Source organism: Talpa europaea, assembly GCF_964194135.1.
Source record: "Talpa europaea genome assembly, chromosome: 11".
Lineage (NCBI taxonomy): Eukaryota > Metazoa > Chordata > Mammalia > Eulipotyphla > Talpidae > Talpa > Talpa europaea.
Genome location: NC_140078.1, coordinates 48,239,332 through 48,266,949, shown reverse-complemented (window position 1 = coordinate 48,266,949; position 27,618 = coordinate 48,239,332). Strand labels below are relative to the sequence as shown.

The 27,618-nt window shown below is 47.9% G+C and overlaps 1 protein-coding gene across 1 annotated transcript in view; it reads right to left on the bottom strand.

The window, feature by feature from the left end:
• Positions 1-27,618, bottom strand: part of TNS3 (tensin 3) — a gene marked incomplete at both ends in the record, with an annotated part of 215,942 nt that overhangs the window by 105,473 nt on the left and 82,851 nt on the right. The window contains 8 exons of the mRNA XM_084247736.1: positions 1,565-1,669; positions 2,620-2,685; positions 3,003-3,132; positions 14,827-14,902; positions 15,343-15,403; positions 15,729-15,841; positions 23,854-23,937; positions 26,754-26,818. Coding sequence (XP_084103862.1) covers positions 1,565-1,669; positions 2,620-2,685; positions 3,003-3,132; positions 14,827-14,902; positions 15,343-15,403; positions 15,729-15,841; positions 23,854-23,937; positions 26,754-26,818 — 700 coding nt within the window. The remainder of the gene's footprint in view (positions 1-1,564; positions 1,670-2,619; positions 2,686-3,002; positions 3,133-14,826; positions 14,903-15,342; positions 15,404-15,728; positions 15,842-23,853; positions 23,938-26,753; positions 26,819-27,618) is intronic.

Genomic DNA, 27,618 nt, shown 5'->3' with positions numbered 1-27,618 from the left:
TTGCGCCACCAGGGAGGCCCCCTGGTTTGCTTTGCTTTCTATCAGTAGCAACTAGAGATGGTGGGGGAGGAGAGTAGAAAAGACAATGCTGTAATATGCAGCTTTCAAGTGGGAAGAAAGTGATTCATAGTCTACCAAACCTTCCTTAGCACCTCAACACTTTTAATGGCATTAACTAGCTCTGAGCACTAAAGCTCATTCTGGTATAACCTAGCTGAGACCCTGTTTCTTGCCCACCAGGCCCCAGAACTCCTGGGGCCAATTGTACCCTGGTAAAAGGTACCCCAGCAGGGCCTGTAATTACTGGTGATAGCCACGGGGTAGGAAGTGGTCCACTTGCACAGGTTCACAGCCCAAGAAGTCCACAGGAGTGCTGGGAAGCCAGAGAGAAGAAAAATTCAGGAGGACAAGTTCCATGCAAGGATAGAAATCATGCGCCTTCTGCACAAGGACCAGAGGCCAATACTTCCAGGCTCTGGTGGCAGGGGCCTCAGAGGCGGTGTTGATAAACAGGTGAGAACTTAGAGCCCTACATGAGCTTTGCAAGGTCAAGTGCACTCTGGGAACACCTCTGATGGAACAAGTGTGCTCAGTGACCTGGGCACAGAAAAGGGTGCTTCTGGATACATGCAGGTGCTCAGAGGAGGGTTAGAGGAGAAGTCAGGTCATATATGGTGCAGAAGCTACTCTTGCTGTGAGACATTTAACATGGCACTTGGAGGCCATGCCTCAGGGCCACCAAGAATCAGCACTTTGTCTCCAGCCACCAAGGTGGTTTAGATTCTTGGGAAATACTGAGCTGAACACAGAAAGAGATTGAGATAAATGCAGCCTAAGTCAATGTGGCTGACATGCTTAGGATGCTCTGCTCCAGGTGTAGGAGCAGAGAAGCAATGCTCCAGCTAGAGTACAAAATGAGTGACCCCACAGACCACCCCTTCCTGCAAGCCAGTCATAGAAGAAGTCCTAATCCCTCTGAAATCAGTCCCAGTGGCTTTTGTCATTAAGGCCAACAGACACTCCAGCCCCCACCTAGCATGCCAATACCCCTTTACGATGCTGCTGTGAATGAGTCATGTGCACGTTCAGTGGGCAAGCAGAGAACAGATTTGGGGGAGATAGACTCATAAAGACAGACCTTAAAATGGTGCACCCATTCAACCAGGACACTAGAGCAACAAGCACAAAGAAGAAATAAAATCCAGATAGCTGCAGCCAAAGGGCACAAAGATAATATATGGCTGCCTGTGACCAGACACTTAGCACTGAGCATACACAGACAGGAGGGAAAACTGAGAAAAACACAGTTTGGGCAGGATGCTCTGGGATGTGTGACTTCACTGACACTTAACCACCTGCTGCCAAAGTATCAAGAGTTCAACCCAAATTCCCCAAACGTGATTCTCACAAGAGCCATTAAACTCACAACTATGGGTTCTGGACCTCCAAGAAGACAGCAGGGTTTCTCTGAGCAGATGGCAAGGACACTTCTCATCTAAATGTAAACAGGCTCCTTGCTCCAGGCCCTTCCCTCAGAAAACTGACACCAAGTAACCTCACTCACCTTCTCCATCTGCACTCAGGTTCTCATAGGAGTCCCAGCGGATCAGCGGGTCTGCAGTATTGAAGTCCACGACCACCCCACGGTCATTGCACAAGTGCTCACATCCTGCATGGAGTGGGATGGACACAGCCATTAGAACCAGGAGCTAGCACTTCTGCATCCGCTCAGGGATGAGGTGGGAGAGCGAGTGCAAACTAGTGCACTCGCTAGACTCAAATGCAGAAGTCAAGCCCCTAGATCCACCTCCTCCCTCCAGGCTGGCATTAGAGCTGAGACGCACTGTTTGGACAAACTGAACGACAGGTAAAATCTCTTGGTGGGATGGAAAGGTGAGTATCGGTTCTCTGTCCACCTTGTGACAGTTCTGGGCTGAGTGTTTCTTCTGCACAAGATCAGTAGCCATTTCACAGTTCAGGGCTCATGTGTGCCAGAGGCCTACCAAGGGCAGGTGGATGGGTCAGGCAGGGTAGGGCCCCACTCCCATGCGCCTATATCCATTTTCCTTCCACCAGACATTCTGAGGATGCCAAGTGGCTTTACCTCACTAAGCTTGCCTGAAACCACTCCTGCCTAGATCTTTGATGCTGAGTGTGAAAGTGTTAGCGGTGATTACCTTCCACAGCTGTTCAAAACAAACTCACACACATGGGTCTGGGTGATAGAAACAGACCATTCTCCTTGACTGAAAAGGACAGATTTTTCTATTGATATAGTTTTATAGAGAAGAATCTATTTTGCCTATAAATATTTGCAGTCTACTACACTTCTAATACTCTTTAAAAATATTTAGTAGCTGGTTGAGGATAGAAGCAAACGGGGTTGGGGGAAGGCATACCCCCCTTCCTGGACCCTTCTGGGCGAGTCATGCCATCTCTGGGGTCTTATTGACCCATCTGGGCCCTGCTGTCTCCAAGACATACTGCCTCAACCTTCTAATAAACTTTTTTAAAAAATAAATATTTCCAAACACATGTAAAGATTGGAGACTGTACAGGGAGCTCACGACACCCATCACCATACAGCCACCAACTGGTCCAGCATCTGCCTCTACTTACCTTGAATCTTCTCAGGAGTAGCGGAAAAGACCAACTCAATTTTCCCATTATTAGGAAAACGGTCATCTGAGAAAAAAAATTTGAGCAAATTTGGAGATTAAAAGCCAAAAAAAGCATGGATGAATTGTGACCTTAAATTTCCCCCAGCAAGGCACCATTCAGGAATCTGCAATTTCATATACCGTTTCCCTGTTTCGCCCCCACCCCCCCTTGCAGGATTGTCAATGATTACGCAATAGGCTAAATTCATTGGAGGGTCAGGTAGGGAAAACAGTGAAAGAAAGAAGCAACAGGGCTGCCTGAGGGCCCATAACCCAGAGTGACCCTCGCCACACCCCTCCACCCTCCGCCATCCATGCACAGCACAGGCAGCAGCCCCTCACCTTTGCTGGCACTGTCCAGCTCCTCCTTTCCAAACACAAGGCTATAGCCCTGAACAGCGCCGGTATGAAATTGTAGGCGAAAAACGACATCACGGGTGGCGGAGCGGTACTTCTTATGGTAGCACTTCACCTGGCGTGGGAGGGATGGGAGAGCAGACAGCTGTGGGAGGAACCTTCTGAAGCACTGACAATGTTTGGCGGGGACGTACAGCATAGCTCCCTTCACAGGGTGCTGACCTGTGCCCTTCATGGGAACCCAGCCATGGCAAACATGACTACTGCTCTGGTGTCTTCTCTGGGACACCTTCTCTAGGAAACTGTGCAGGACCCTTGGAGCCAAAGTCTCACCAGCCACGGCTTTAGAGGGCTCGCCGATATTTAGGAAGATATCTAAAACCGGAGTCTCTTTTTCCTACATTTTAACAACCAATGGTGACATTTTTCTTTCATCTAAACTCTCCATGTTTCAACTGAAAGCCTTTCTGGTTTCAGAAAAGAACCAGCTGGTCATAACCATTCAGCACTTGTGTACATGCTGTGATTTAGAGAAGAGAGGAGGAGAGAAAGGAAAACAGGGAGAGAGAAGTGGGAGGGAAGAAAAGTCTTGGCATGTTAATTTCCTAGGTCAAGATGTCTGGATATCCTGAGTCCTTTGAGATCAGCTACCAGAATCACCACTGGCATGATTTGAATTCAGACAGTACACTGTAACCTTGGGGCTGAGGGGGTGGGGTGGGGTGGGGTGGGGTGGGAAGGGTGGGTGTCACTAGCCCCTGGGTACATCTCAGACCCTCAGGTGATTGTTGATAACCTGGAGTAGAAGAGGGGAAAGTTCTATGCCACTAAGAGAGAAACTGTCACTAAAGGGAATAAAGTCCAGGCAGCCACAGCCTGCTGGGAATGCATCCCTCTGGGCAGACCACATCGTTGTTTGCCTTTGTGCTATCTACAAGGAAACACTCTGATAAATAAATGAGAAAATGTAAATAATCTGTCAAGGGAATGCTCATCTTGACAAACACATGCTGAGCATTCCCTTGGCTGCTGGCGGTGGGCTGGTTCTAACAGAGAGGATCTGGATTCAGTAGGTATCCAGACTCAGACCTGGCCAGTGACCCAGTCCAGGGGATCTGAAACCTGCTAACAAGAGTTCTGGAGAAAAGTGAAAAATGTCGATTTACTGTCCAACACCAAGGGATCAGCAGCTGCAGTCCTCCCTACCTGTCTAAGTAGGACACCTTTACTGGGCCCAGTCAAAGGCCAAACTCTTGGTGCTTCTTCCAGGATGAGCATCCCTTGTGCCCCCATCTCTACAGGATGACAAGGTGCCTGCTTGCCTGCTCCCCACCAATGGAAGAGGTCTGTATTCAACCAGGCTCCTTTTAAAAGAACACAGCAATTTGGCATCCAAGGGGGAGGCAGCTGCAGACCATCACACCCCGAGCCTGGACACCTATGGCCTCTCAAAGTACCCGGCAAACAGCAGGGGCTTGCTCCGCCATGCTGACACACCTATGCAGTCCTGCAGCATCTCAGAATGCACAACATCCCGCCTCACTTCCTTAGAAAGTCAAGAAAGGGAGTTTTTTGGGTTTTTTTGGGGTTCTCCCTGGTGGCGCAGGCGGTTGAGCACAGCGCTGTAAAGCTGTCCACAACCTCTGCAGTGTGGGTTTGATCCCGGCCGGCCGGCAAGAAACCCACATGACGCGGCAGACCTCTCCTGTCTCACCCGCTGCTCCCTCAGCAGGGTAGTTCCATCAGTCTGTCCGCTGTTCTCTGCTCTGTCTCTGGTGAGTCCTCTCACCTCCTGCACATCTGGCCTGTACCCCGGTTCTTATATAAATAAATAAATCTTTAAAGAAAAATTAAGTCCTTATAAAAAAAAAAGAAAGGGAGTTTTGTTTTTTGTTTTTTGTTTTCCCCTGCTCTGAGTCTAAGACTCATCCTGACTGGCTCCTGACAGACAGCGCCTCCTAACCCAGTGACCCACAGGCCAGACCCCCACCTTCCCCAGGAGACAGTGGTGCCCCATTTACCCCTTTCTTCATCACAGCAGCTGCACATACAGTGGGATGCAAGAGATGGGCATCATTTTCCCCAAACAGCCCACTCCCATCTGCCATGAAGCTGGCACCCAAGTGTGACTCCAGTGTTGAAAAACTCCCTGTTCCTCCTATCACCAGGATGCAGGCAGTCCAAGGCTCAAAATAGAAGAGCGAGCTATCCCACATGCCAGAGAGCTGTGGCCCTCTCCCAAGGGATTTCCCTGGAATTCTGATAAGCATATTGGCTGAGATCAGAAACCACCTCACATATCTTCTTGTTGTTTCACTCTGAACTTCTCTTCCACTGATCAGAGCTGTCATCGCCATGCCTCTAGTCCTCCTGACCCTCAGGAGCTGACTTCACCATCTCCTAAAGACATGAAGAGCCCCTCGAGTCTCCTGGCAGGGGCAGCTACCACCATCACAGTAGCTCCGATCTCCAGAGATCTACCCGCCCCAAAGCCCTGCCATGGAAACCCAGGGCCCTCCACAGATCAACTCAATATATCCAGTCAATATAGCTAATCTGAAGTAAACCTAATCAGTATCACATTCAACACTTAACGAACCCACATTTTGCTTGATACGAGTGCCCTTGGGGGACATAAAGTAATGATAAAATTTCATAAAGATTAGAATTATTGACATTGTAGTCTTCCCTCTGGCACTAATTAAGTTCTATTTACCTAGCTCTCACTACAGAGCTTCTAGAATACCAATCCTTTACCTTCAGTTTTTTTCAAATCATCAATTCATAGAGCTGGTGTCTCTTTGCAGTATGTGCAAGTAATGAAATTCAGTATTTCATTGAATGACATCCCGGTGTCACAAGTTATCACCAAAGAAACAGCAGCAGCACATGGATACAGAGGGCATGGCACAACTCATGGGGAGTTCTCAGGTCTTGGAAGAATTACTCAGTCTAAACTGGGCTTTCTCTGACTGCACAATGGGCATTAAAAACATCAACTTCACAATTTTATTACAAAGATTAGATTAGCACTATCTATTAAGACAACCTATACATCAAAAGACATGCTGTTACTTTTATATGCAGTTATAAATTATAAATGTTAAAGGCTATAGCTTCTAGAGAAAAGGACTTGAGGACTTGGAACTCAAAACCGCTGCCTGGAGGGAATAATGATCACAGCGGGAAGTCTGCATGTACTCTCTCTCTCTGAAAAATCTTCACCCAACCTTATCAACTAATAGCCTCATAAAACATGATGGAGCTCTCAGTTGGATTCTACATTCTTAGTGACCAGGAACCGAGCATTACCTTCATCTCGTGTCCCCCAGAGTAAATGCCGTGCACACAGCTGAGCTTTCCTATGTGAAGGAATTCTGATTCAAAGAAGTTATCCATCAGTCTGATCTTTAAAATCAACTGATATGAGACTTATGCTTAGGTGACATGAATATATTTTTATTTCAAACTCCCCATGACAAAGAGAAAAGGCACTTTGGACAAGGGGCACAGGTCTGAGAGACAGCCCAGAACACATGTCCCCAAGTCAGAGGTCAGACCATCCCTGCTCCCCTCCATGTGAATGAAACCTTGTCACTGGAAGACCCTATTCAGATTCAACTCCGCTTGTCATCTAGACTCTCATGTGATCAATACTGACAACTAAAAATGCAGACCCCTCAGTGCATCCCTATAGGAGGAAAGAATCACACCTATCAACCTGCTTTGCTGGTGGCTCCAGTGGCTGTCTAGACAGGGCTCAAGGATTTGTATCCTCAGAGAAAGACCCACAACCGCACATTTAAAAGCTTGATAGCTAATCCTCATAAGCAGAACATCATCTGGGACCAAGACTAACCACCAGTTCACTTGAAGATGAAAATAATTTTAGATGGTTGTAATATTATATTCATTACCAAAACCACTGAAAAGTCACCAGGCATTTGGTGTAATGAAAACACAACTAATTAAACTCCCTGTGCTAAAATAAAACTACAGACTGGATTAAGACTCAGCCCCAGGTTTGGGAGACTTGTGACATTTTAGGAGAGAAAGATACACACACACAAAGTCACAGAAAAACATCGTGGCAGGGATAATATGTAAAAAACTACCCACCACAGATGCAGTGTAGGGAAGGATTTAAGGACAATTTCATTTTTCCTGACTGTACAATGTGCTCTCAGGAAGAAATAACAAATGATAGTGCAAGTTGTTATGACAGCTTCATGGGGAGGGATCCCCTCTGTTCGTAAGTGGGATCCCGGGAGGGAGGGCATGAAGACAAAACGTAAGTGGCCACTGGGTTTGTGCAGACAGAGGCAGCTGGATGAGGCATGCAGACAGAGAAGTATTTACAAGTTGATCAGGGCTCTGGACCCTGGCCAGACTCCTCCTGATGGTCCTGCTGCCCACGCGAATTCCTTAGCAGGTTACATAACGACTCTGCAGCTTGTGAAGTCTCTGCCCTCCTACATGACAACAGCATATTTACTGAACACTGAGGCCTGCCCTTTGGAAAGGGGGCAATGTAAGAATCTGATCTTTGGTGAAAGCACACTACAGGTTTTCTGGGTCTGGCATGCAGTGGGAGGGCTGTGGGGACAGCTGGCCATGTCCAGGAAAGTCAGACCACAGGTAGATGTCGACTTGGCCTCCTAGTTAGTGCCACCCACAAGCCCCAACAACACCCCCCCCACACACACACACACCTAGTTAGTTGTAGGAATGACAAACAGTACTCTACTTTCCCAAGTACTTTTCTCAGCCCATTAGAGTTGATGCAGCCTTTATTTCTCATGGACTTGAGCCACTGATCTTTGTTAACACGTCCCCTCGCAGAATCCCTTGAGGAAAGGCAGGCAAATTATCTGTAAGGCTGACACTTTCAAACCAAGGAGGGGAAATATCAAAGTGGACGAGATACATTCTGGAAGGATGAGGACCAACCAAGGGCAGGGAGCCACATGGACCAAGGAGGGGAGCTCAGAAACACCAGAGAGAGACCCCCTTGGGAACTTTGCAGCCTGCCCATGGTAAACCTATAAAAGACTTTTCTGCTCCTTAGAATTCCTTCCAAGTCACCACCATTGTGAAATTCTTGATAAGAAATGAACATGCCTGCATGTTTGAACTTTCACACAGAAATGGCCCTGAAACTTATTTCCTACTGCAGCCTTCTGGATGCCCGCTGAATTGACAGAAATGTACATCAAGTCTTAACACCCCAAATTAAAAACAGGGCAAAACAAAAGCACATGTACCACCAGAGGTTCATCAGGAGTTGGGGAGAATATAAAGGGCAGGACACTGGGGGGTTCTCTGTGCTTTGAAGGAGACTCCAAAACCCAGAGCCAACCTGAGCAAGAGGGGAGGACAACACAGCCGTTATTTAGGAGCTCAGTCAACAGTGGGGAACTGCCTGTGTTGATGCTTGTGGTCACTTTCAGGGAGAACCAACAGTCCAAGTATTGTGAATTGTAGCACACAGTGGACACTGATCTGAGCATCGCGTGACACCTTGAGCAGGCCGGGACTGCTGTCCACGCTGCCTGGGAACCATTCTTCCTGACATCCTGGATTCGCCTCTATGCAGACCTTTAACTCTTTTCTCTCCACATATGTGAACACCCAAAGTTCTCCTTGTACAAGATAGTTACTTGCCCCCTCAACAACTGGGCTCCAAACTCAGCAAGAGGCATTACCCATGTGAGACATGAGCTGTGGCAAGTGAATGGATGAATGAAAATGAAGACAAATTCCAGGCAAATGTGTCATATGGCAAATGGCCCTTCATTCAACTATTAATTTTACCAGAAGAGATAGAAATTTTACTAGAATAGATAGAACAAAGAAGTTTGGGACGGAATTGTTTCTTTCCAGAATTCATAGGTTGGATTTCTAATGCCCCAGGATCTCAAAATGTGGCTGGATTAGGAGGGGCTTTAAGAGTCAGTAAAGTAAAAAGAAGTCACTGGTATGGTCTCTAATCCAATAGGACCAGTGTCCTAAGAAAGGGAGACTAGACACAGACACACACAGAAGAACAACTATGTGAGGACATAGGAGAGGATGGTGATCTTGAGAGAAGCCTCAGGATAAATCATCCATGCCTGCACCTGGCTCTCATACTTCCAGCCTCCAGGGTCGTGAGGAAATACAGTTCTGCTGTTGAAAGTCTGTGGGACTTTATGGCAGTACTTGGAAACGAACACAAGAATTACAAGTACTGGGCTTCCCCTGGTGGCGCAGGCAGTTGAGCGCCGCGCTATGAAGCTGTCAGCAGCCCCTGCAGTGCCAGTTGGATCCCGGCCGGCCGGTGAGGGTCCCACATGATATAGCAGACCTCTCCTGTCTCGCCTGCTGCAACCCTCAGCAGTGTATTTCGTCAGTCTGCCTGTTCTGTTCCCCACTCTGTCTCTTGTGAATCCCTCACCCTCCCATGCATCTGGCCTGTACCCCGGTTCTTACATAAAATAAATAAATAAATCTTCAAAAAAAAAAAAAGAATTACAAGTACTTTTAGGCTTCTTAGAGATAGCTAACTGAACTACCAAACCTCTTAGGTAATCATTTCTATAAATGATGCAAGGAAAAATTACCCTCTGTGATGTAAAAATACCCCTTCTCAGATACAACCCTTATCTTCTTCCTCCCATCTGAGAAAATATGTGCAGAGTGCACAAAATTAATTGTAATACAGGAACTATAAATCAAGTAATAATACAATTCTAAAAATACTCTGTGTTAGGAATGTATAAAGGAGCAGGAAGGGGAGAGTTTCAGCAAAGTAAGCATCTCCTGTGAAAAAATCCTGGAGATCCTATTTGCCCAAATTGCTAATGGAAGCAAAAATTCACACACAGGGGCTTCCATAGCAGGAAATACTCACTCACCTGGAGACCCAGCAACAGGGTGGCTGAACCCCAGAGCTCTCACCTCCCATGTTCACTTCTGGTATGACGTGGATGGAGGAGAACACATATCACAGTGGCACAACTTGCCCAGGAGGCCAGCAACCCCAGGCACTGACTCAAGAGGCAGTTTCCAGTGAAGACTTGGGTAGGTCGGATTGCTGGGGAGTGGAGTTGGCCTTGCCTCAACCCCAGGCTCTCCACTCTAAGGTAGGCTAATGAGGCATATGGCATAAGGGAGGACAGGGCCGCCGGCTTCCATCATGGAAGCACAGGATGGGAGTGACATGGGCAGCAGGTGCCAGCAAAACATAGAGAAAAGAGAACTGGGACACGTGCAGGTGATGACAGGATCACAGAATGTCAGGGCTAAATGACTGAGGGGGCAGGTGGGAAACAAGGGTCTGTTCACCATAGAGGAACTCAGACTCCATGCCTCACCTGCAGGGAAGATGCAGCCAGGAGCAGAGTGCTCAGCTGTGCACCTCGGGTCACAGTGCATGAGGCACAGTTTGGGGGACAACAGACGTCACCCTGGAGGAGGGGGGAAAGAGCATGTGGTGGTGAGACTCAGGACACATCCAGGAGGAGACTCTACAAGACTGCAGGATGTGGGACAGGGGAGCAGAGGAGATGCCAAGTGGGAAAGTTTCCTGTGTGGAGATGAGGAAGAGGTCAGCACCACCCTAAAATCAGCAGGAAGGAGATCCGAGGGCAGGGCAAGGTGACACAAAGTATAAACTTGGACTCAGAGAGAGGGTGAGGGCAGGTCAAAGGTAGCAGCACAGAGATGGCACCAGAGTGAACAGCAAGTTTATGAAGAAGGATAAGAAAAGGAAGGGACTTCAGTAGGGAGCCAATGGAAAAAAAAGACCTAGGAAGAATGCATGATGGTCAATGCCATGGAGAAGATCACCATGATAAGGTCTAATGGGACCAGGTCAAAGGGAGAGAAAGAAGGGACAGATTGAGGCTGGACATATAACATCCTTATCTAAAATCCAGACAAGAAAGCAGAAGGAGGACCTCCCCAGTGGCCTAGGGGCTAAGTCTCAGCACTATCACCACTACTGCCTGAGTTTGCAACCCGGCCAGGGAGCTAACCCACATATGGCACAGCAGACCTCTCCCTTCTTGCCTGCTGCTTCCCTTAGCAGTGTATTCCAGTACATCACCTGTTCCCCACTCTCAACCCCTCACACCTCTGGCCTATACCCCAGTTGTTCTATGCAAAAGTTAAAAAAAAAAAAAAAAAAGAAAGCAGAAGGAGGCACAAGCAGAGATCATTCAGAGAGGCCTTGGGGGACCAGGCAGGTAGAGAACCAGGTTGTAAGACCACCAAGAAGATAAACACTAAGGAGTCTCTGTGCTTTGGGGCCCACACCAGAATAATGCTCTCCCCTCAGGTCCAGTTCAGGGTCCTTCCAGACAACTCCACGCTCATAGATTCAGGCTTCTAGTGAACTTCCACAGTGGTTCCTGTTTCACCTGAGCCCTCAGTTTCTAGCACCTGGAGCTCCCCATCATATAAAGGAAAGGGCACATCCAAGCAAAGCCCGAATACTCTGGGGTGGGTCCTAACAGCCTACCGCTAGCCATCCTTTCACCACCCATCTCAGCTGCTCAGCAGTCACTAGCATCAGTACTGGGTCACTCTCCTCACTGTTTTTTTTTTTTTTTTTTTTTTTTAATACAAGCACTGGGTATAGTCAGAAGCACGGGAGGGTGAGATAATTCACTAGAGCCAGAGCATGGAACAGAACAGGCAGACTGACGAAGTACACTGCTGAGGGGAGCAGCGGGCATGGCAGGAAAGGTCTGCGCGCCATGTGGGAACCTCGCCCAGCGGCCGGGGTTCGAACCAGCGCTGCAGAGGCTGCGGGCAGCTTCGCAGCCCAGGGCTCAACCGCTGTGCCACTGGGGAGGCCCTCCTCACTGCTTCTTAGGCCCACTCTTCTGTTCCCCTGTGACTATGGGGTCTCCTCTCCCCTTTGAAGGCCCTGTTTGTAGGCATGGTGCACAGAGTCTCAAGGCCCTGCTCAGGACATCATGGGCTCCCCAGCATGATAAAGAGGGTTCACACAACACCCCAGTACTCTCAATTGCCAGCCTCCAGGCCTTGCTCCCCTCTGTCCTCAATCCCAGCCCTTCCCTGTCTGCCTCCCCTTGCTCATCAACTCACTTTCCAGAGGTATCTGGCAGGCACCCCCAAAATGCCTGGGCCTGGAACTTCCATCTATAGCTCGAGCTTGGAAACACCTCTGCTCAGCACTATACAGACTTACACATCTGAGTCAGGACCAATTTTTTCTGAAAATGAACAAATCATTGCCTGTCAACCTTTCTACCACAGAGAGAACCACAGGGAGCACTTGGATGCCCCAACGAACCGTCTGAGTAGTCAGCGGATCAAATCCACTTATGAACATAATGAAGATCACTGTACGCCACCTACACAAGGTGACAGCAACTTTCATGTGGTTGTTGGTGCCCTGAAGGTGTAATCTTTCATCCAGGGACAATGCAGGTAGCAGAGCCCCAAACACACAGGCCTGTGTCTTCCTGCCTGAGAGGCATGTGGCTCCAACAAGCTTGCCGCCTGCCAAGGGGCTGCTCTGGCATCGGCATGCAGGGGCCAAGTCTGAGCATGTTTAAGCACTGCCTTCACCCACTCACAGCTCCTCTCCACTGCCCCACCCCATTCCTGACCAACTCCCAGTTAGGAAGGGCTACACTGAGACCTCCCACCCGAGTTGCCTCTGACTGATCCCACATTGCCTGCTCAAACCACATTCCAGTTCACCAGCACATGCAGTGTTTACTCTGACCCTATGCCCAAGCCAGTGTCTGCCACAGGGTGGGACAGCGGTGAGACACATGGGTGGGGCTTCAGGGGGTACGGGGTGGTTCCTAGAGGAGGAGGTGGCCATCCCAGGCCAAGCCACACTCAATCTGCTCACATCTGTGTGGCCTGTAATGCCCCCCAGCCCACCGAACCCCCGCTACCCACGCACATGGTTTTCATTAAGCAAAGGGGCCTCCAGCTCAGATACGTGGCCTCTCAGACCCTATTCAAGTGGAAGAAGAGGCCTGGGACCAAAGGGCAGTGACAGCTGTGCGATGTCGGTCTCGGTCTCTGGGAAGCCTGGACTGCCAGTGCATTTTTCAGGACATGGTGAAGAGCTTTGTTAGCAGCACCACATTTTCCAAAAGCAAACCACACGCATCCCAGGCCTCACATCTGGCTTCAATCTTCTAGGACACTAACCCTCTCAAGGACGTCTTAACAATGCAATGGCCCTCTGGGGCCTTGCTGGGGCACTTCCTCTTCCTGTCTTTCAGGCCCTTTCCAGGCTAGCCCCCTGGCCCAGGAAGTGTCCCTTCCACCTGAGCTTTCCCAATGGGGTCCTTCCTGGAGGCAGTGCCACAGAATGGCTGAGAAAAATGGGTCTCTGAAAATGTGTTAGCCACCCTACATCAGCTTTTCACTACAGAACAGGACTGCCAACTCTTTAATCTCTAATTCATGGTGAGGAAGGAAGAACATGATGTTTGTTAAGTGCTCAGCATGATACCTTGAAAATGAAGTAACTCTGCTGCTTTTTTTTTTAAGTTTTTTTTTTTTTTAAGATTTATTTATTTATACAAGCACTGGGTACAGTCAGAAACGCGAGAGGGTGAGAGAATTCACCAGAGCCAGAGCGGGGAGCAGAGCAGGCAGAAGGACTGAAGTACACTGCTGAGGGGAGCAGCAGGCGGCAGGAGAGGTCTGCGAGCCATGTGGGACCCACCTCCGGTGGCCGGGGAGCAGCCGGGGATCGAACCGGTGCTGCAGAGGCTGCGGGCAACTCGCAACCCAGCGCTCAACCGGTGCACCATCGGGGAGGCCCCAACTTTGCTACTTTTTATTCCCCAGCATGCCTGCTTCAGGCCCTCTCTCTTGCAGCTCACACATGCACACTCACCAGCACACACACCCCAAGGGCCTAGATGGGGAGAGGCCTCCCTGGTAGTTTGTACAGGGACATCAAGGGTATGAATGAGCTGGGGCCTCTATCTTCATGAACATCACAGACTTGAGTTTTGTGAGATTTCAGGAGGGGGCAGGTTAGAGTTTGCCAGCCACTCAGAAAGTGGTATTCAAACCCAAATTTTTAGGGGAAATTAATGAGAAACTTACAAACTCTGGATGAGCCATTTATAATAAAACAAAAAGATCAAGTCTTGACCCATCATCCCTTCTTGTCATATTGTGTTTCCCAAAGCTTGGAAAGAACACAGGAAAGCTGCCCAACATGTGCTGGAAGCCATACATGAGGCTTAAAGGTTTTCCTTATTTCAGAAAAATTTCTCTTAAATGATTTTAGATGTATGAATTTTTCTATCTTCAAGATAGATAAGATGCAAAAACATAACCATTAATGTCTTCCAAGAACCAACCCATCCAAGAAGCAAAATTATATGGAAAAATCACTATTTAGATCATTAACAGAGCTGCCATACGCTAGTAGTAATTCACACCTTGGCTACTAATGATAAATAAATATTTTTTTTGTCTACATCTATACCCTGGAAGCCAATAATCATGTTAAAATTGCACATTAGAGTCAAGGAATGGCAGCCATCAGCAGTACCATGGCTGAGTTAGGACTTTAATTTCAGGGGTGCATATACCAAGTGGCTCTAACAATTTGTCCTGTCCCTTTCACTAAAATAGTTTTACTCAAAATTAACCAACCGCCTTAAGTCAGGCTCCTTTTCATTCTTCCTACAGCTGTTGTTTTGGAGGGTGAGGGGGGTGGTGGCAAGGTTTGATGTTACTGTTTTAAGATGACATTGCTTCTCTGTGTGTGTTGGGATTAAAGGTAAAACAGAGACAAGGCCATGACACTCACCATGATGTCCCCTTTGAGGAGCTGGGCCGGCTCTATGGCAATGTAGATCCTGTTTTGGTTTTCTGGGCCAACATTGCTTTGAGACAAACAGAAGAGAGACCGTCATGAAATACTATGATTTAGTGGACAAAATACATTTTGAGATAGGCAAGCCTACAACTGAAAATTCAAAAATTACTGATTTTCCATTAATGCTCAGAAAATGCTATCCAAACACAAAAAGTAAATCAGATAAACCCAGAAATTCTAATTCCGAGGGTGTGTATTTGCCCTTTGTCTGACGCAGAGTGGAGAGAAAGGCCAACCCCAGGAACCTGGTCACTTCCCCATGCATCTCCCCTTCTTCTAGGATCCAGAGTTCATGCCTCTTATGGAGCCACCAGTGTGATGGCCCCTCACCAAGCACCCGCTAGCAGGCATTCCCTGCTCCACTACTGCCTCCCTTTCCTGGGGGAGACACAGGACATGTCCACTTTCCAGCTCTCGAAAAGTCCCCACGATAGCCGCGGCACTTACTAGACCCCCGACGTGTACATGGGCTGCATGGCTTGGTAGAGCTTCAGAAAGGGCCGACACACTGGAAGACAGCAGAGTCGCCAGTAAGAACACGGCTCAGGAGCAGAAGTTTGTCAAACAGATAAAAGGAGCCCAGGTGCTGCCTTTGTGTTTTGGAGAAGTAGCACTGGAGTAGGGCAGCAGCAGAGGGGACCCATCACTGGTCATCTGTCCTGTCCCTCATAAGCAAGGCAGCCCACGTCCCACAGACCACTTGTTGGGGACTGTGGAGCCTGAGGACCAGATCTGGGGCATGGCTCTCTAGTGTAAGAAGGGAAGGTCTGTTCAAGGGCAAGGGCCTGCACCAGCCAGGAATCCCAAGACACAGCCACAAGGAAGACACTCACCTCCACCAGTGTCGAAGTTAGGGGTGCCATGGAGGATGACAAAATGCAGGAACAGTGGGGAGGCATTCATTTTCACCGTACCTGACAGGAGGCCACTGAGAAATTGCACGTACCTGCAAAGACAGCCCTCTTGGAGCTTCACAGGGAGCCCTCCTCTCCTCCTGAGCCCGTGGGGCCCAGAGGGAAATAAACAAACACAATCTGCTTCTCCCGGGGTTTCAGCATCCACATGTTTGTCCCACACCCTGGAGAGGCACAGCCACAGGGCACTGGAAGTCTCCAAACCTCACACATTAAACATGGGGGGCAGTCTCCTGGGTGTGAGACCCTATACCTGGACACCACCGGCTCTGGGTCTGATGCAAAGCACAGAGCATCACTTTTGTCCACCAAACCCGGGGCTGGACAGGGTCAGGTCCCAGGGCTGGCATGGTCCCCTAGTCAGGAAAGACAGGAAACGAACCCCCCCGTGGTGTCCTAAGTGTGCCCTCTATAATAGACTCACACATCTGCAGCCTCCACGGTGACTCAGTCCTCACTCTGCTCCACACACATGCTTCATACACTTAGTAGAAACCTAATGAAGGCTGAAACTTGCCCGCTTATCCTATACAAAGCCTTCAGGTGTGACACCTGGTTGGTGACTCTTCCACTATAAACAGTACAAAGTCCCAACCTGAACCCCTGAGTTTCTCAGGTCTTTCTTCTCTGTTGCCAATGATCCCGCCTAACAGAGACTCCACTGGCCCCTCCTGATAGTATGAGTGCAATCCAACTGGGTGGTTGGGTTTTGTGGGGCTTTGCTTTTTGTTTTGGAGTCAGGCACTTGGGAGGTGTCAAGGTGGGGTGGCTAGTCTGTGCCACGTGCCTGTCCCTGCCTTCATGCTGTGACTCAGGGATTGCTGATGCCTGCACAGAACTGAGGAGAGCAGGAAGGAACATTTACTGAGTCAAGGTCCTCCACACCCCAGCCCACTGCCCCATTCACTGGCCAGGAGACCATTGGCCACCCCACTCCGGGACTAAAACACTAAGCAGGCTCAGTCTTGCTACATTAAAAACCACCTCTCAGGGCCTCCCGGGTGGCGCAGTGGTTGAGCGCTGGGTTGTGAAGCTGCCCGCAGCCTCTGCAGCGCCGGTTCGATCCCCGGTTGCTCCCCGGCGACTGGAGGAGGGTCCCACATGGCGCGCGGACCTCTCCTGCCGCCCGCTGCTCCGTCCTTCTGCCTGTTCTGCTCCCTGCTCTGGCTCTGGTGAGTTCTCTCACCCTCCCGCGCTTCTGACTGTACCCAGTGCTTGTATAAATAAAATAAATAAATAAATCTTTAAAAAAAAAAAAAAAAAAACACCTCTCATCTGTGCTCCGGTTCCTGCAGCCAGGCACCAGTGGTACCCCTAGTTAAAGCTGCACAGTAAGTGCAATTTCTGTCAAGCACTGGATAAGTATACAAAGCAAACTAAAAAACTGGACATTTCTGGTAAACATTTAAAGAGACTTTTAAAATTCTAATTTATAGTCCAACCTTTTAGAAAAATGTTAGAAATGAACATGCTTCAGCTTATGTACTATTCACAGTGTACACCATGGCAACTGCTTCCCTTCTTTCAGAAGCAGATGATGACAACCCCAGAGGTTCCAGGAGGCCAGTCAGGCCACAGTTACTGGGCCTGGCCACCAGATGGCTTCACGCGCCCTCCCTGTCCTGTTTTCTATCTTGATGACAAGATGTCTTCACTTCCATTGTGTGGAGACACCAGGACTGTCCAACAGCTTCTAGTTGCCTAAATGTTACACAATAAATTTCCGGGGGGTGGGGGTGGGGGTGGGGGTTCCCTCATTATGAGCAAAGGAAAGGAATCAGGGATGCTTAGTTGGTAGGCCTCATATCCTCACCCTTGCAGTCCCCTCATCCTGCGCTGGGCAGCTCTGCTACCCCACCACCGACTTCCAAGGCCCATGTCTAGGCAGTGACCTAGTCTGCTATGTTTACTCCATGGCACACAGGCACTGGCTCAGGTGGGCTGCACTGACCCTTCCCTCTGGCCATCTGTGGGCCCATGAGCACACAGAACAGACATCAAATTAGGTCAGTTTCCATTTCACATTTTCATGCAGAGGTGGAAGGTCCTGCAGCCAGACCCTAGCTAGAGCATCCTGGCAAGTACAATTCCTGCCAATCCAGAACCCACCTCATTTTTTTGGTATTGTGTTGTTGTTTTACCTCCACAGGACTATGAGGGGGCAACAGCCATCCTCCAGCAACACAGCACCTTCCCTAGCTTGTCTTCTGCTGCTGTGATTCTCATCTTCCCTTCTTAGAAATCTGTTTTACATGGATTCATGTTTTTAGGTAAACATGACATAAAATGCTAATGTAAAAGGTAACTTATTTCTTCACGTTTTCCTAATAGATAAATATTACAATGGTTTTATATTTCAGGATAATTTTTATTAATGAAATGTGATTTTCCAGCAATTTTACTGCCTGACTCTGGGTAGTGGAAGTCATTTTTTAGTTAACTATTCATCAAATGCAATACAAGCAAACTTCTGAGTCAAAGTTCTTGATTTTGTGATATTGCAAAACCTTGCCATCAAGTTTCGTATCAGAATGTTCTCACAGAAAACCTAATGCCAGTCCCATCACCTGCCATCCCACTGCCAAGAGAGACAAAGGACAAAGATTATCCTGTGTATCTTTGAAAAGTGTATGGACAGAGTGGAGGCAGCACCCATGACTCCTCCCTACAGCTATGACGATTAAAAATCTATGATTCATGACTCTCCTTGATGGAGCCGGGTCGTGCACACAGCTAGGGACCTGTTACCCATGCCCACATCCTGTTACATGGACACCAGGCAGTCAGGATGGCATCCAGTGTAGCGTATCACCCTGAATGTCTTCAGTACTTTCCTACAGGCTATAGGCAAACCTGAAGACATTCAGGGTGATACGCTACACTGGATGCCATCCTGACCTAGGCATCTATTTTACTTTACTTGTGTTGTTGTATCTGCTTAGTGAAATTAGTCAGAGAAAGAAATGTTACATGATTTCACTCAAATGTTGTACTAAGAAATACAAAATAAATGAATGAACTAAATAAAACTAAAGCAAAGGTCTCAGACTGCAAGAATAAAATCATGGTTCTCCAGAAGGGAAGTGACAAGGAGGGGTGGGGTAAATCTGGTAAAAGTGGTCAACTATATGTAGTGGAAACTAGAACTCTCGTGGCAAACACAAAGTAGTACATACCAGTGCTAAAAAGCTGTATACCTAAAACCCATATAAGATTATGAACCAGTATTACATCAATTAATAAAAAGGAGAAAATAAGACCTTTGTATGGTAAAACAAATACCAGTATAAAGCCAACTTTTGAATTTCACAAGTTTCATGAAGCACAAATTTTCACACCTGGGGTGGCCTCATTCTGCAATTTCCAAAACCTCTCATACCCTCATCGGTCTGAACAGGCTCAGAAGCACACCTGAGTGTGACTGGAAAGCAGAATATTATTCTAAGTGTTAAAGAAATCAATGCACATAAGTCTTATGAGCTTGCTCATGGCAAGGAGAACCTGCATTAGCTATAATCAACAAGTCAGCGGCCAACGGATGACTTACTCACATGTGTGTGAGACAAGGAAGGTAAGCAGTTGCACTGAACAAGACTGGGTTTGCACGAGACTATCTGGAGACTGCCATCAGTGCCACAGAGAAGAAAATCAGACCACAGGTGAAATTTTTAGAAAACGAAAGCAAATAAATGGTTTTCACAATAAGTTCATCCAGCAAATGGTAGAATGAATTGATTTCAACTTTGTATACATAGTATATACTAGGGAAATGAATGAATGAATCACATGGTATCAGATTTATCTTAAAATCCATCCCAACAGGGCCTCCCTGGTGGCACAGCGGGTTGGGCGCCGCGCTGTGAGGCTCTGCAGCGCAGGTTCAATTCCCGGCTGGCTAGGGAGTAACTTCCTGTCTTGCCCGCTGCTCCCCTCAGCAGTGTCTTTGGTCCATTTGCCTGTTCTGCTCCCCGCTCTGTCTCTGGTGAATTCTCTTGCCCTCCTACGCCTCTGACCTGTACCTCAGTTCCTGTATGAATAAATCAAAGAATCTTTTTTAAAAAATCCATCCCAACAGTCTCGTCAAATTAGAAAGCTCCTACTCTGTTAACAGAGTTCTCACAGCTGCAAGACTTAGCTTTTGTTTCAAACAGTTCCATTATCTTCCCACGGCTATCTTTTCTTTTGAGGAAAATAATTCCCTGGGGATGCTGCTTTCCACTCTTCATTTCAATTAGGGAGTAAGTTTTAGAAACCAAGCTTTCATTTGGTAAAGGACTAAAACAAAACACACGCTTCATTCATGTTCCAAGGCAGCCTGAAATTCACAGTTGTTCATTACATTATTTATAACCACTTACCAAAGCAGACATATACATTTTGAGTTTCTCTAGAATCCCCTGAACATGAGAATTACCCCTGACATAGCTTAAATCTCCCTGACAATGTGACTATAAAAACCAGTGTGAAATGTTCCTTTCCTTTGCAAAAGTAGTCATTGTAAAGGAATCTCTTTATTTTTTCTTAAGATTTATTTATTCATGCATACAAAAACTGGGGTACAGGCCAGAGGTGTGGGGAATGTGAGGATTCAGAGACAGAGTGGGTAACAGAACAGGCAGACTGACTGAAATACACTCCTGAGGGGAGCAGCGGGCCAGTCAGGAGAGGTCCAGAGATTGAACTTGTGCTGCAGCAGCTGCAGACAGCTTCATAGGTTGTGTCTTAACCCCTTGCACCACCAGGGAGGCCCTCAAACCTCTTTATTGAGGCTTCTTTATTTCACCTCCAGAACACTCACGGTCATAGATGACGTCCTGGGGCTCACGGGCCTTGCCCCTTTGGTTGGTGAGACCAAGCTTGCCAGTTACCTCTATTGCCCAGCACTCCCTGCCCTGGCAGGTGATGGCACAATGTCTGACCTCAGCTTCAGGGTCACTACCAGGAGGGATGTGAGGGAGAGAGGATAAGAGATTCTAAATGGAGACTAATTTCTCCATTCGCCCCAGTAGATAACTATCAGTGTCCATGGGAATGTGACACAGAGCAGGCAGCAAGGCCAGGTCGAGCTGAGAGCCTACTCAAGGAAGAGTTCCTCATTCTTCAGGCTGAGGCAGAAGGGTCACCCTGGTACAGAGTGTAAGAGCCCTGCTCACCACTGCAGCCACACTCCCCAAGGAACACAGTGTCTTTCCGCTGGAAAGAGAATCTGGATGTGTGCTCCGTGTATATGGTCCTTGCCTCAAGTTCAAGTATTCTTTCACACACCAAAGGCCTTACACCAAAAATTATAGAAATATCAAAAGTCAAATAATGCTATAATGTTGAAGAATTTCTATTTTGTAGGAACACCAGGCCATCCTAATGTCTACATGCCCAGACCCGTGGTCCCTCTTCCCTTTATCTCATAAAACAACCCCCACTGGGACCTCTTATGGGTTCCCTTTGCTCCAAACCCCAAGAGAGGTCAGCTGAAAAACTTAATAAAGCAATTACTGTCACTTCCTTCGCTAAGTTCAAATTGATGGGACACAACAATGTATGTGCTGCTTTCTTGACTCCTTCTTGGTAAGAAAGGAAAAGCACAGAAGAAAGGAGGTGAATAATGATCAGTGTCATTCATTCATTCCAGCGTGCTGATAAGAATTTTCAGAAGTTTTTTAATCAGTGAAAGGGTCATCAAGTTCACAGCACTTTAATACAACAGCAGAAACCAGCATCAGGGCTTCAACGAGCTGCATTCCAGTGCTTTCTAAGGATATAAAGCACAAAAAGAACCAGTACCCCCAGCACAGTGCCTCTGCTGGAAATAAGCTGATGCTGGCACAGGCCCACAGGCCAATGGCTCTATGATTTTAAGAGTAAGAAACAAAGTAATGAGAATTCACCTCTTGTAAATAAACCAGATGCCACCTACCAGTTATATACCCAGTATTAACTTTGTGGAAGCTCTAAAGAGACTCAGCATTGAGGCTCTAAGCTTCTCAAGCTACAAACCCAACTAATCAATTCACACTTATGATGAGTTTGATTTTGAAATGGTCTGTCTTAAAATAGTCTACAGAGCTGCCTGTGGAGGCATTTAGGACACAGTGTGGCTTCCCCACAAATGTGGTCACTGCATGTGCTTCTGGGGTCCAATTGTCCTCCAATTTATCCCATGTGTTTACTCAGTCATTGACCCACTCAGTAGCAACTTGGCGAGTATCCTCTAGCGCAAGTGCTTGCAGATAACATGTCCCCACCCTGAGACGCAGGAGATCAGCTTTGGAAACTGAATCCACACAAACCCTGGTGAATCCACACCATTGTTGCCATTCCATCATTACACAAAGTGTATGCTACAGCTTCTAGTTTGCAATGGCAAGGACAAATGGAAATCACGGGAATATTAAAGAGAGAATACTTTTGGTCCTTTCCCCATAATTTTAATGTTATCAAAAAGCTGCACTAAATAAGAAGAAATAAGGTAAATGATCCCTGCTATGTGCTGAGCATCTGGAGTCCCTTGCTCCTAGCTTACCTTCACTTCCTACCTTCTTACCTTCACTTCTTATGCAGGAGGTTGTATAAATACCATCATTTGGGAAACAGCTCACAGAAAAATGAGAAGGGTTCAAAACGGGGGCGGGAAGTAAAGTCTCTTGAATTGTAATACTAACAAAATGCTGTTTTTTCCACAAGCGACACATTCCCTGTGGTGTCTATCACTCAGAGTGTGGCCCAGCCAGGGTCTGGCCCACAGTCCTACAGCAACACATCCAGCCCGAACACAAACAAGCCTGGCCACGGAAACACCCAGTACCAAAGGAGAGGGACTTTTGCTGGTTTTTGAACTATCTTTCCAAGGTGGATAAATGGAGACCTGACTCTCAATCAAACACACCTCGGACCCCGCCTCCAACATTAAGAACTCTTGGTACGCCCTTGTCTGCTAGCCAAGTCGTCTGGCACTGGAAATGCAGACGTGAGGGCAGGAGCACAACTACAGTGTCTCCAAGATGGAGCAATTGCCTTGGCAACTCTCAGGCAAATTCCCTGCTTCACGCTTTCAAATACAATTTACCAATAAACTGCATGCTTGAGTCACCAACTGTAGGGGGGTGTATCTGGAAGGGAGGATGCTAAGAACCTTCCTCACTGATCTACTCTGACCCTCCATCAGTTCTTCTTCTCTTAAGGGATAGGTAGCAAAACATCTGCTCCCCCACAGCCTTATGCAGTGACTTCAGGGTGACACTGAGCAGGATCGAATGGGAGGTGTGCTGGGGAGACCACTAAGAAAGAAAGTCTCCCTGGAATCGGGAGCTGAAGATCTAGTGCAGCAGCTGGTCTAGGAACCTGGTTGTGTTGAAAATCTTGTAAAGCAACAGAAACAGTCACTCATTTTTATTGCCTACAGAGAAACTATGATTTTCACAGCCCAAAACATTCACTACCCAGCCTGTTAAGACACAGCTCACGGACCCCTGGCGTGTAGATAAAAACCAACCTAATAATGGAATTTATCCCAACAGGAATACAGAAGATCTGACTGTTGAGTATGAGGGGGAGTCCAGGGTCCCCTTTTTTAGCAACAACCAGTGCAAGGGGCTCCCCTACCACCCATGCAGTGTGGTTCATAGTTGCCTCTGGGTACTGACAGCCCTTCTCGCCTATTCTTGGCTAGTCAGGAGAGGTGTCTCCTCTGTCCCTTTTATTTAATTTTTTATAAAGATTTATTTATTTATTTATTTATACATACAAGAGCTGGAGTACAGGCCAGAAGTGCGGGAGGGTGAGAGGATTCACCAGAGACAGAGTGGGGAACAGACCAGGCAGATGAACTGAAATACACTGCTGAGGGGAGCAGCGGATGAGGCAGGAGAGGTCTGCCATGTCGTGGGTATCTCTGCAGCCAGCCAGGATCAAACCCTCACTTCAGAGGCTGCGAACAGCTTCACAGCACTGCACTCAACCACCTGTGCCACCAGGAAAGCCCTGTCCCTTATATTTTAAATGTAAAATCTCATTTGCTTTTCACTTCAGCTTAGGCACAGATACATACCGTTTCTGGGAAGGCTGCATTAAAGTTGAAACTTTATCATCATAAAACTTCTTCATTGCAAATCTGTCAAGGGCCTGGTCAGCGCTGGGGAAGGAAAAAGAGTGAGTTAACTTCATGGAACACCTTCATGTTCCTCGGGGTGCCTGTTCTGGGTGACTGGCATCTACAAGGAATTTCATTTTTTCTATACCCGTGACATCCATTCTAGCATCTCTTCTCAGACCTCATTTTCCTCACACGAATATGTTCAAGCCAAAGTGGAAGCCAGACAGCAGGGTCTGAAACCCTGTCTGGAAGAGAAGCACCCCCATCCACGGAGTGGCTCCCAGCTCCCAGTACAACTGCCTGCCTATGGTTTCTCACAGGGGAAGCGGGACAGCACCGCATTAAAAGATTGGTTCTACATAAAGGAGGCAGTTCCAGTGCGAAGACACAACAGTCCCAGGGATCTTGAGGCAACAGTTAAGGACACCCCATCAAATCCCAGGAGACAAGCGTGGGATATCCATAGGGAATGACCTGAGTGTGCTGTCAGGGAGTCAGATGCTGCCTCTGAACTTAGGGCTTCGTATTTGCTTCTGAAGTGGCTGCCACAAGCAACCCTACTTCCCAACAAACATGGACATTAAACTCTAGCTCCCTAGTGTCCTCCAGTGTGTTCAGTAGAATCTCCAGGAAACCCCACAACATGACCCATAAATACTGAAACAGGAAGAGAAAAGGTCCTAACCAAGACTTGTCTCAGCCAAAAGCTGCCCTAAAAATCTGACATAAGAGTGAGTGCTTTCCTTAGAAGGTGCATGTACCACACCAGAAAATGAAAGGATTGCTCTCAAAGGGACAACTTGCCTCTTACATTGGTCTCAGGGGCTGGGCTGGTGCGGCTGTCACACTTTCAGGACCCCTTAGCACTGAAGAGCTAACATGTGGTGTGTCTGATTTTATCTTGGAAAGCACAAGCTCCATGTCCACCATTCACTTTCAAGCATTCCTTGTTCTGGAGTCCACTTGCTTTGCTAAGTGCTAGGAATGCTGACGCCCAGTCCTAACTGCGCCACAGCATTGTCCAAAATCACTGACCCCTCAAGGACACCAGGCTCAGGTGTCCTTTCCGGCACAGCACCCTCCCATCTGCGTAACACAGTCTCTGATGATAGCGCAGTTTGTCACCCAGGCCTTACTAGTGTGAACTCCCTGTGAGCACTTTGCTCCTGGGATGTCATAAAAGGGGAAACAGCAGACATGGTCAAAAATGTATCCATGAGAATGTTATCCCCACAGCAGGATTTAGGGGAGACAATCATCAAAAGCAATGGGAATATCAAAGACACACTGGGAGCAACCTGGACAGGGAAACTCGACAGACACTTAAATCAGAACATACTGTTTGTGGAATGGAAAATTATGCAGCCAGGGAACCGCTGTCAGGGAACACATTTTAAGAGAGCGTTAATTTAGAAAAGCATGTTACAAAAAATATCCTGGTGTCGCTCTACTTTACTGAAAAGCACTTAATGCTGTGTCTCCTGTGGGTACCAGTAGATTAATGGCAGCTGATGCCTGAGGGCCAAAGCTGTTCTAAGTGCCTTGTGTGCAGCAACACATGGAATGATAACAAGGCCCTGGAGGCACAGCCTTCATCCCTCCTCCCAGATGAGAGCTGAGGATCAGGGAGCTGCATGTCCTAGACAGACACGTTGCAGCTGAGAAATGCATTGATTATTCAGCGAAAGAGATGCTTTTAGAAAGAGGGTCAATGATGTGCTTAGAAGAATGAGGCTCTTACTCTCACTCTCTTCACAAAATGCCAGGACTGCCCACAGTGAGCAGGAATTGGTCCAGACAGAGCTGTGCTGTCAGATGCAAAAATGTGAGGGTGCTCTCTGTCCAGGCCCTGCAGGCAAAATCCGCTCTCAGACCAAATGTTTTTCACTTCATTGAGGGATTCAATGTGACCAAGAATCTCAATTTGTCTGGCACACACACAAATACTCATTATCACCAAGTAGGGATCTGATTTTCAGTAGAGTTGGGTTTCCTCCCTGGCAGGCACGAGTTCCCCAATTTGTTTCCAGAGAAAACATTGGGAAAGTTAAATTTCACTCCTTAATGATTGAAAGGAACAGTTTATCGGCTAATATGAATAGGTTTGTATTTCCTCCAAATGGAGTGGTTCATGCTTCACAAAGTAGCCATTGAAAAGAGAGGGCAAATGCAAATGTGAGGCCCATAAAGAATGATATTTTTTAAACGGGATTCAGTGTGAGTGGGGATGTGTGCCCTGAGAAGTGTGTCTGGACATACCATGTGCTGCCAGCTCAGGGAGGGCTGGAATGAGAACCCTGTGGTCTCTGGCCACCCTGCACTCACAGTGACACCTCACAGCCCATGACTCCTCTTCCACCTCCTGAGAACTGGACCAGACCTGGCTTCCCACTCTCAGAGCCTCAATATTGACAGCAAGATGCCGAACTCCAACCATCAGTTTCCTCGTCTGCAAAGTGAGAGCCAGGACACTGCCTCCTGGTTGCTGGAGAGGACTGAGAGGGAAAAAGGAAGGCATGCGAGGTGCCTCCCGGATGCCAGAGCAGGCAGACAGCACTGCGGTCATTCTCATTCACAGGGCATGGCAGTGTCCAGGGGCACAGAGCCTTCCTGCTTTTAATAACACTAATTTTGTTCGAGTGTGACAGCACTCTATATTCATGCCTCCAAGGGAGTCTTTAGTATAAATCAAACATAGCTGCGTAACTAGAGTCCAGGCACTGGGAGACAGATGGGCAGAGGTTCAGCCAAGCCCAGCCTCCAGGTCAGCACAAAAGCTGGAACATCCCCTGCCCCCCCACACGCCCCCATCCCAGAGCTCCCCACTGCCCACGACCACAAAGCCTCCCTCCTACCTGGCCGAGACATTGGTGAAGTGCATGTAGGATGATATGACCACTCCGATGCGTCCCTTTCCACCCTATAGGGGACAGAAGAAAAAGCAATTTTCCCGGAATCCCATGACAGTGATGTAATCAGAACTGGAAAGTGCTCAGTCCCTGAAGGCATGGCACAGAGCTTACAGCTTACTCTGGATGTGATTCAGCTGCATCATCCAGGACACATGCATGCTGATTTTCATTAGGGAGTTGGGTGCCCATGGCAGGAGCACATGCTACCTGGGGGGTCCATGGACTCTACTAAGGGCAGATCTGTTGAGAAGCGGATGGTCATTTACCAACAAGGCTGGAAGAAACTGGGCCGAGTACAAGCATTAGCCAGACCAATTACCCAGGTGAGAAACCTCAACAACCTTCTCAGAGACTGATAGTTTGGGGGATGTACACACAGTTCAGAGAAGTCCGAAGTAGCAGTGTGAGAGGGTGGGCCCCAGGAAAACAGGAGGTTCCAGGTTTCTGCTCCCACCCAAGGTAGGATGGAGCTGAGCAGGGAGAGAGAAGCTGGAGAGGACACTGGGGAAGGAAGAAGAATGGAGAATCAAGAGACCTGGAGGCACATAGATCAGAGAGACATCTGAAGAAGCTATGCTTGCTTCTTGGTCCTGGACTGGTAGATACAGATGTAGGCAAGAAACTCATGGGGAGGTTAATAATAGCAGTGTTTATTTTGATTTCGCTCTTCCTGTCCCAGGCATGCTGGGCCTTTTCTGCCCCTTTCTTACAGGTCCCCACCAGGAGGTGTCTTAGACTTGTGGCAGGCTTTCAGGCCTCAGCGGTCCTGCTTTAGGTCAACCCTGTTTGGCTGAGCATTTACCCATGA